Source organism: Astatotilapia calliptera, chromosome 9 (genome assembly GCF_900246225.1).
Source record: "Astatotilapia calliptera chromosome 9, fAstCal1.2, whole genome shotgun sequence".
Classification (NCBI taxonomy): Eukaryota; Metazoa; Chordata; class Actinopteri; order Cichliformes; family Cichlidae; genus Astatotilapia; species Astatotilapia calliptera.
In genome coordinates, this window is record NC_039310.1 from 658,673 (window position 1) to 668,508 (window position 9,836).

The following is a 9,836-nucleotide window of genomic DNA, read 5'->3' on the forward strand; positions in this document are numbered from 1 at the left end:
ACCGTTTAAAAAGGTGGTATTCAGAATACAGTTACTTTGTTGAAATAAATGGATTACACTGCGGTACTTTCCTGTTTCATTTTGTCGCGGGTCAGGACTGTTTGGGTTTGTTTGACTGTTGTTCTGTTGTTCTAGGCAGCGTTACGGTTGCCATGGTTACAGGGCGACACTCTCTCTCTCTCTCTCTGTGACTGTGTGTTTCCTGGGTGAGAGAGCGCCTTTTCGTCGTTGTTGTTGTTGTTGTTGTGCTAAGCTAACAGGCAGAATGCTACAAGCATAGCTCTAAAGAATGTAGCATCATGGGCAGTGTAGTCCGTGTTGCAGGGAGAATGGACTGCCATACACGTTATGGGTCTGTGAGCGCGAGGAGGGAGAAAAAGGGGAGTGGAAAGGTACGAGCTGTCATCGAGGAAAAACGGGAGCTGGAAGCATGTAAATATAATAATAACCACTGCAGCCAAGAAGAGTGCCTGACGAGCCCAGCTGTAAGTAAGCTATTAAGACTCGACTGTACACCGTGTTCGTGTTTTCCTCCGAAACAATAAGTTCCGTTGGAGCAGCCTTTCAACGCGTCTCTCTGTCAAGAAAAGTTGACCCACACAACAAAGTAAAGCTAGTTTTCGGCTACGAGCCAACAGGGACCCCGCCGTATTAGTCAGAGGTGTCACGGTCCTGGGTCTCCTGACCCAGCGTCTTAGTTCTTTGTGATTTTTGTATTATTGTACTTGGTGTGAGTTTCTATGGTTTCTTGTTTCGATCCCTTGCCCTTCATGTTTCTCTATGTCCCCTCTGTTCTGTGTAAGTCTGTGTCTGCATGTTTGGGTTCCCCTCTGTGTCTCTCGGTTCTTAGTCCTCTGCCTTGTGGTTTATGTCTCTGTATTTCTTAGTTGCTGTCTCCACTGTGTCAAGTTCGCGTCTCTGTGTGATACTTCCTGTTTTACTTTGAAGGTCCGTGTCTTATGTGAATGTGTCCTGCTTTGCTTGTCTCGTCAGTTCTAATTTCCCCCAGCTGTGCTCTCCTTCTGTGTCTCATTCTCCTCGTTACTTCCCAGTGTATTTAGTCCCTGTGTTTCTCTGAGTCAGTGTTGCGTCGCACCCTCAACAAGCTGTGTGTGTTTTCCCTCCGTGTTACCAGTGGTTTTGTTTCCAGCTCAGTATTTCTGCTTCAGTGTTTTAGTCCACCAGCGTTTTTGTTTGTCTTTTGGTGAGTTTAGTTAGTAAGAGGTTTTACAGCAATAACGCTGCACTTTAAGTTGAACTTCTGTGTCTGAGTCCTGCATTTTGGATCCACCACTCCTGCTTACCCACCTGCCACACAGTAGTGATGGGCAGATGAAGCCCCATGAAGCACTGAAGCTTTTCATCCAATTGGTTCACCCCAATGCGAAGCTTCATGAAGCTTCATTTGCTCTAGCAGGACACCTACTGGACGTAAAAATAATAGCTGGCATGAATTTGAAGAGTGTGGCATTTTGCACACAGCCTGTAAATGTCAACAACAAAAGGAGTGTGTAAAACATGTATATTGTAGTGATGCAGTATACTGTGTATATTTATAGTGGCAGTATGGAAAATGATTATTTGGAAATGCTTGAAATGGAAATGATCATTTACTGTGAGGTGTGGTTGGGGTGTGGACAGTAGTTGTGCTTTTGTAACGTTGAGGTATGGACAGCTACACACTGAGGCTTTGAGCCTCAGTCCTGCCTGTTCACATTTTATTCTGTAAAAACTAAATTTTCACTGCTTTTATAACCTTTAGTGGGGAGAACATAGCTGGGATTTAATGATTTAACAAATCTTTTGAATCCTTTGTCCTCCACAATGCTAAATAGCTGTGAGTCCTCAATCACCATGCTGACCAGGTCTTCATCTATTTGAGATTGTTCTCCTGAGGAAAGACAATAAAGATAAAGCACAAATATAAATATCACACACGTAACTTATAACAGTTGTATAATATTGTTATATAATTTAGTAACATTACAGCATGCTATATTATCATTGCATTTGATGGCTCACCTGGTCTTGCTCCACAATCGGTGTTCCCCTTATTCTCATGCAAAGCTCTGTAGTGCCTAAGCATGGATGAGGTGTTGTTGTTATATCCCAGCTCCCTGGCACATAGCAAACACTTCACCTTGTACAAAAGTACAGACAGCTCAACATAAATTGTATTGCACCATCAGTATTATGAAAATACATCTTCTGTAGAAATTTACATACCTTGTTGGGAGGAATAAGATCAAAATGTTCCCACACAGGGGAGGACATCCTCCTCTTCTTAGCTGGCTCCATTCTCTCCTGACTTTCTCTCCTCACTCTCATAAACCTCCAAACGGTCTCCAAACTCTCACTAACCGCAACTCTCCATCAAACACCCACATTTTGAATGAAGTCTGAGGGGTTTATATCGCTGTCATAGCTCGCGGCAAAGTTCGAACCACTTCATGAACCAGTCACGTGGTACAGCCGGGCAGCGAGGCTTCGGACGTCATCATTTTCAGCTCCTCCCATAAATGAAGCAAGCCTCGATACGCGCTTCGCGGAAACGCCCCCTCCATTACTCGACACACGCTCCGAAGCCTCGATACAGAACGTCACATCACTACCACACAGCCAACCATGACAAGAGGTCCCTTTACTACAGTTCGGAGTCGCGGACCTTCAGTAATAGTAATAAATCACACAGCAATAGTACATTCACGTTGTTGTAAAAAGCATGATAATATATTAAGTAATCCTAAGTATTCAGAATACGTTACTGTCATTGAGTAACGTAACGGAATACGTTACAGAATACATTTTGGAGCATGTATTCTGTAATCTGTAATGGAATACATTTTAAAAGTAACCTTCCCAACACTGCAGAGCACATGAAATGAGGTTCAGTTTTGGTTCAGTCATTTAGTCCCTAAGATAGTGTGTAGGATTTTGTTTTTGATATCTCAGGCCAGTTGTGTTTCTTTTTACCTCCTGCTCTCCTGCTGAGGTGAATCTTGGATGAATTTGTTTTTGTTCTTTTGTCTCTTGCAGGAAATCCTTCCCATCACAGCATGCTACTCTGGCATCCTTTGCTGCCGTCTATGTTTCGGTGAGTGATGTTTTGAGCTCGTGCAAATGGTGATCCCCAGTGTTACAGCAGAAGTCCCTCACATCTTCTTAGGATACCGTTGTTTATTTGACTTAACAAAAAAACTTCAATTCAACTTATCTTCTTATTTTTTTATCAGTTACATAACAAACAACTCAACCCTCTGTGAACCAAACAGGCTTTCTTTTCAGTTAAAATGTAAAATGAGTTTTTCTCCTTATGGAATATGTCTGTGAAGGTTCTCAGTCATCCAGGTTATCGTAGTTTAAGGAGCTTGAAAAGAAAAGGATCTGGACAAAGAGTGACCTTGGTCCTTTAGATGCAGATGGACAGTCAAGTCCATCTCGACGGGACAAGACTCAGCTGTCCATCTAAAGGACAAAGGTCACTCTTTTGAGGACGCCATTGTTCACATTTTGGACAGAGAAGACCAATGGTTTGAAAGAAGGGTGAAAGAAGCCATCTATGTCCTCTGTGAGCGACCATCTTTGAACAGAGGCGGGGCTTACGACACCAACTGTCTGCCATCTATAATCCCGTTTTGAGATCCTTCCCTCCGCACACATCCTAGAGCATTTGACCTCAGGAAATCACAAGATGGGGTGGGGCTAGGTTTCACAATGAGCTCACCCAAAACCCTGGCTGATTGTGACCTACACCCGTTTTCACACCTTGGTTCATGTGATTAGGGAGAGGATCATTAGGGGGTCCATGACGTTCATGGGGGGACACTCCCATGGACCTTAAATCTGGGACCCTTTACACCAGTTGCTCTTAGAACTGAAGAAGCTTCTCGGATGAAACAACTTCAAGGAAACTTAAAGAAGTCCAGACACTTTTCTTTCCGAGCTCCTTAGACTCCTCATGGAAGATGCTTTGAGCAGCAAAAGTGAAAATTGTTGTATTTAGACATAGGAAGAATGCACTTATATTGGTGAATGAGACATATTGTACAAAGTGCTGAAATTGTTCAAAATCAATTGTATCAGCTTCAGCTGAGCATAGCTTCAGCTCATTCCTTAGCTGTGCAGTCCATAAATTTGTTTTTATTGTTTGGGGGAAATGGTAGTATTTTGAGACAGACCCACAGTATGCTACCTCCCTAAGCGTATATGACAAAAACCAATAAGCTTAAGGCTATAAATAAAACCAGTATTGTATTTGCTGTATGTTGCAGATGTATTTCAACAGCACTCTGACGGACTCATCCAAGCTACTTAAGCCCCTGCTCGTCTTTTCTTTTATTATGAGTGCCATCATTTGTGGCTTGACCAGGATTATTCAATACAAGAACCATGCAATGGACGTCTACCTGGGCTTTCTACTTGGAGGTGCTGTTGCTGTCTATCTGGTATGGAATTAGATGTGGTTTTTGCCACTATGGGTACAGATGTTCTCATCATAATAAAAGTTTATGTTTGGAGACACATGTGTTGGCTGCTTTTAAGTTTTCAACCAACTTAATTTAAATCAAGGTTAGATATTTTATCAGGTATGTATGAGATTTAATTGGATTCAAATTGAGTTAGACAATCACCAAAGCCAGTGGGATTTTTTCTCACATCAAAGCACTCGATCAAATAGTCTCATGAAAGACTGGGGCTTTCAATGTAGTATAAAGCATTGAACCGACTAAATTGTTCACAGTGTTATGGGTGGGATTAAGGGACCTGAATCCATCCAGTTCAACAATAGACCCATCCTGAAGGCCCATGAGAAGTATTTTCTGTTTTTCCTTAATTTATACACACACTTGAAATCGCTTGTAATAAAAAGGGTAGTATTACTGTAGTTACAAGGCCCTGCCCAAATTACACTAGGGCTGCCACAAACGATTATTTTGATAGTCGACTAGTCACCGATTATTTTTGCGATTAGTCGACTAATCAGATCATCATCCATTGAACGTAAAAGTACAGCTTATTGCACCAGCAGCATCTGCTCTTATATAACTATCATTAGCTTACAGCTTTAAGTGTTTAAGGTCTGTGCTAACTAAAAATAAAGACAAGATGATAGTTTATTCAATTTTAATGAAATCTGCAGATTGTTTCGGTGAAGTTTAATAAACTCTTGCTATCTAAAATATAACAGGACACCGGAGTAAATTCTCAGCATCTCACACTTCTGCTAATCAGCTGTCTGCTTGACGTTTATTCAGCTGTGTAAAAACTATAACTTTAATCTCAGCCAAACCGATTTACTCAGGAACAAATAAAATACTGAAAAAAGCCAAACAATAACATTTTTAAGTTATCTAAGTGACTCATATATATTTAACCTGAGTAGCGAAAGACGGCGGTGGGTTTGAAAATGATTTGCCGGGAGTCTGGTGTTCTCACGGCTCTAGCTAGCCTCGCCCCCGGCTCGCTATCGAGCTAGTGGGTAACAGACGTCTCCGAAAACGTCGGAGCGCTTTTGAAAATATGTGGTGTCTTGATAAACTGAGCAGATATTTGAGGTTTACACAGCTACATTCTCGCCTGAAAATATGTTAAACGTTTATTTTGTGACCCAGAAAGAATAATAAGAGTAATATTAAAACTAAGTAGCTGCCGCCATTGTTGGAAACTGAGCAGGGCTGCGCTATGAATTCTGGGACACAGCTTCTTCTTTTTCGGGGTTTAACGGCAGCTGGCATCCTTGTACATGCAGTGCTGCCATCTTCTGTTTCAGTCCGTTATTACACTCTTAAATCCTGCTACTTATTCCTGCGTCTTTTGTGATCTTACAAAGCTTCAAATGACGCGTCGACTATCAAATCAGTCGTCGACGATTTTGATAGTCGACGTAATCGTGACTAGTCGACTAATAATGGCAGCCCTAATTTACACTAGCCTATCCAAAATCAGAATCCAGGTATCAAGCATGAAATCATATTAATATCATATTAGGTTTTAAGTAAAAGAACCTAGAAGTGTTTCTCTGTTTCTCTGTTGCCAGGGATTGTATGCAGTTGGAAATTTTCAGTCTAGTGAGGAGACCAGCAGCAGTCCTCCTGCACTTGTGCACTGCCCACCTTGCTCCTTGCCACATATTAGCCAGGAAGCTGTCCTCAACCACCTGCAAATGAAAGCTAGCATATCTGGGGAGCCTACCATCCCCATCTCCCATTCTGAGGGTCTGCTTCACCGAGGTCTTCAGCAGCAGAGGCCCGATGGAAGCCTGAAGCGCTCTAGTGCAGATGTGGAAGTGATATCCCCACACAGCCCCCACAGCAAAGATGCCATGATGACCTTTAGTCACACTCTCCCTCGGGTCCACACCCCACAGGCTATGGCAGCATATGAAGAGGCAGCTAGGCGCCATGCTGCCACCCTCCACCATGCCTCCATGGACTCTAGCCGCTCAAAGCAGCTTTTGTCTCAATGGAAAAGTAAGAACAACACTCATAAGTGTTCTCTTCAGGTCCCAGATTCATTCTCCTCGTCTGTAGACTCGTCATCAGGGCCACCCTCCCAGCATCCACACCATCATGGCAGCATGGAGCTCCGATCAAGCTCTGAGCCATCTGCAATGGGTCTGAATGGTGGTTTTGATGCCCATGCATATATGGCCAAACTGGCCACAGGTGCTAGTACCACTTTACCCACTAACTGTAGTGGTATCACTGGAGGAGCTAGGATAAACATGCAGCCACGACCTGGGTCTTCTCAACTGGTCCACATACCAGAGGAAGGTCATGAAAGTTATGCCATCTCTGACAGGACAGTGGGAGGCAGAGGAGGAAAAGAGGGGATGTCAACAACAAACAGCACTATCCAGGCTACCTGGCAAAGAGCTGCAGAGAAGACTGCAACCTGCAGGACTAATGAAAATGGGCAGAATCTCCAACCTCGAATCATGCAAGTGATTGCTATGTCTAAACAGCAAGGACTTCTACAGACCCATTCCAAAAGCTTAGATGAAAGCAGCATGGCGTGCAACAACACAGGGAGTTTCCAAGGCACTGCTCACTACAGGGCACTTACTGATCAAGACCCCACCAACACCACAGGGCCCAGCTCATTGGGCAGCACATCAGGCAGTATTTCAGGGAGCACTGGTGCAATTGTCAGAGTAGAGGCACACCCCGAAAACAGCAGACCAGTGATCCAAGCTCCATCTACAGATGGAAGCGGAACATGGAGGTGGCGATCCCTGGATCACGGCACTGGAGCTGGTGGAGGTACAGAGACGATTGGTGTAGGGGGAGCATCAAGTGGGTGTTTGAGGCAGTCTTTTGAGCTCAATGATCTGAACAGAGACTCAGAAAGCTCTGACTCAATACGTGAAGGATCTATTGACAGAAAGCGTGCCAATCACATTGTTACTACCACCGCCACCATTAGCACCCCACCCATAATTACAGTTCACACGCAGAAAACTGGGCAGTCAGAGCAGAGGGTTCAACCACAGGGCCTCTCTACTATAAGGGTAACTCCAGGTGATGGAAGCACTTCTGGGTCTGGAGGAGGTGGTGGCGAAGGTGGAGAGAGTGCTTCAGAAACCCCTTCAGTCACCTCAAGTCGAGAGTCCACACTACAAAGAAAAGTCAATAACATCATCCTGATTCCAGAGAGAGCCAACAGCCCAGATAATGCTCGGAATATTTTCTACAAGGGAACATCTATTACTCCTGTTTACAAGGACTAAAATAATAAAAAACTCAGCACTGATGAGATGCAACAATATTTTTAAGGAATCCCCAAATATGATAATAAAATAAAAGAAAGGGTTTTAGTCAGCATGATTTTTGTAAGTGTTTACACTAAAGCACAACCTTTTAAGTGTTGTAGAAATCACTGTGTACTTTTGTGATCACTCCCTATTGTAATGTAGATGCTCTGCCAGTGGAACCTTTTTTATAGTGTTTTGGATAAAAACATCCACAAAAAAGTAGCGCAGAAACAATGAAAGTGTAGCAGACTACTAAAAATACTTGTATCATAGCCGTAAAACCAATGTTTCGTTCTCTGAACTGTAAATACTGTGTATGGTGCTACACCCCCCAAAACAGTTCACGTACTACATGACATAATGTAAAATCCCAATAGATGCAAAATGTAATATTTCATAAAGCGTTAAAGAATGACATGTGAAAGAGAGAACTTTTATATTCTGTCTCTTTTCTGTACAAATTCCACATATTCAACAAAACACTGTTTAAACCATAAGTGTGCTTAGCATTCCTTCTGTAGCTATGACGTCAAATATGCTGTGACTTGCACTGAAATAAGTGTTTACTGTACAACGTATATCGTTAACCCCAATTTTGTCTTTATATCCTCTACCTATATTTGGACCTCCACGTGGGTCCCAGATCTAAGCACAACAAGGCAGCAAAGTGGTGAAATCTTCTTCTTTATACTGAGAGGTAATTAGTAAATTTTTAAAAAGGCAGTGCAATTAACCTCAAGTCTCCTTCCCTACGTGGCAGGTTGATTTAAATTGTCTTTGTAGCTTTTAGTGAAACACTTTTAACTTTTTGTTCACAATAAAGTAACAGAATATTCAGCACCTAGAGTTTGGATATAAAAACCATGTCTACAGTCCCTAAATTGCTCACCCATTTCAGCAGGTGGCCCACATGTTAAAAGGCTACAGCACAGGCCTGGGTTTGAATCTGCTCCAGGTCCCTGCATGTCGTGTCCCTTCTCTCGACTTGCTTTCCTGTCCACTTTCTCCATAATGTCCTAGCAAAACAAGGGGAAAAAAACCTATGCATTTTCAGGCACAGATCTATAGCAGTGTAAAAGCATGTGTTGCACCATAATTTTAATGTCACGTACCCTTTGTTAAAATTTGAATTATAACTTCTGAGGTTATTTTGCATTTAACACATCTAAAAGTAATTTTAATTACAGTCTCGTTAACTGATAGAGACACCTTACAAATCTGGTCTTTAGGTGATGACGTGATGAATCCTGCTTCTGGGCCCAAACTACTCTGAATTTATTAAGGCTCTTGTGTTTTTAACATGTTTTAATGCTTTCTATCTTGTTCTATTTAATCTCAACAAGCCCTTAAAAACAGTCAGTGATCACTGTTGGCCTCTCTCAATTTTTATTACTGCTAATCCTTTTAAAGCTCAGTTTTTAAAACCTTACAATGTAGCTACAGCCCAGCCCATGCAGCAGTATATTAATGACTAACCTCGTATTGTGGATGGATTATCTCAGTTGTTCTCCTGGCTGAAGTTTGGTCCGTTTACAGCATCCTGCCATGTGATTACATTTGTTCCTAACCATCAGGAACACACACGTTAACTTTTATCGAGTGGAAAAAAGTTAGCGTTCATCCTCCAGCTTCACTGTGTTTATGCTATGCTAACGTAGCTGTGTCGCTAGTGATCATGTAGCACATCATTATATACCAGCTAGCCCAACTTCAATAACAATGTTTCCTCTAAGCTGCGCACATGCGCAATTGCGCACTGCTGGCATGTCTCTGCGCACAGAAAATCTGCGTTGCACACAAAAAAAATCTAACCTGAATTGAAATTAAAATTAATACTTTAACAATTCTGTTTTGCAGTGTGAGTCAGTGACTGGCTGCTCCCGTATGGGATTAGAACGATGCCGCCTTATCCCACAGTCCAGCCAATGATGCGATTCACATTCGTATATACACAGCTAATCAACGTGGTTGACAGGCTATGACAGCGTCCTTATGTGCCGGTGTTTTAGCAAAGCAGCTGATGTGGAGTGAAGCCATGTTAATGACAACGTGTACAACCATTGGAGATGTGAGCAGGACAGAC

At 42.5% G+C, this 9,836-nt stretch overlaps 1 protein-coding gene across 1 annotated transcript in view; it reads left to right on the forward strand.

Moving 5' to 3' along the window:
- plppr4b (phospholipid phosphatase related 4b) overlaps positions 1-9,205 on the forward strand; it is a 54,686-nt gene extending 45,481 nt beyond the window's left edge. The window contains exons 5-7 of the mRNA XM_026179590.1: positions 3,037-3,094; positions 4,272-4,445; positions 6,038-9,205. Coding sequence (XP_026035375.1) covers positions 3,037-3,094; positions 4,272-4,445; positions 6,038-7,729 — 1,924 coding nt within the window. The 3' untranslated portion in view covers positions 7,730-9,205. The remainder of the gene's footprint in view (positions 1-3,036; positions 3,095-4,271; positions 4,446-6,037) is intronic.
- Positions 9,206-9,836: the final 631 nt, after the last annotated feature.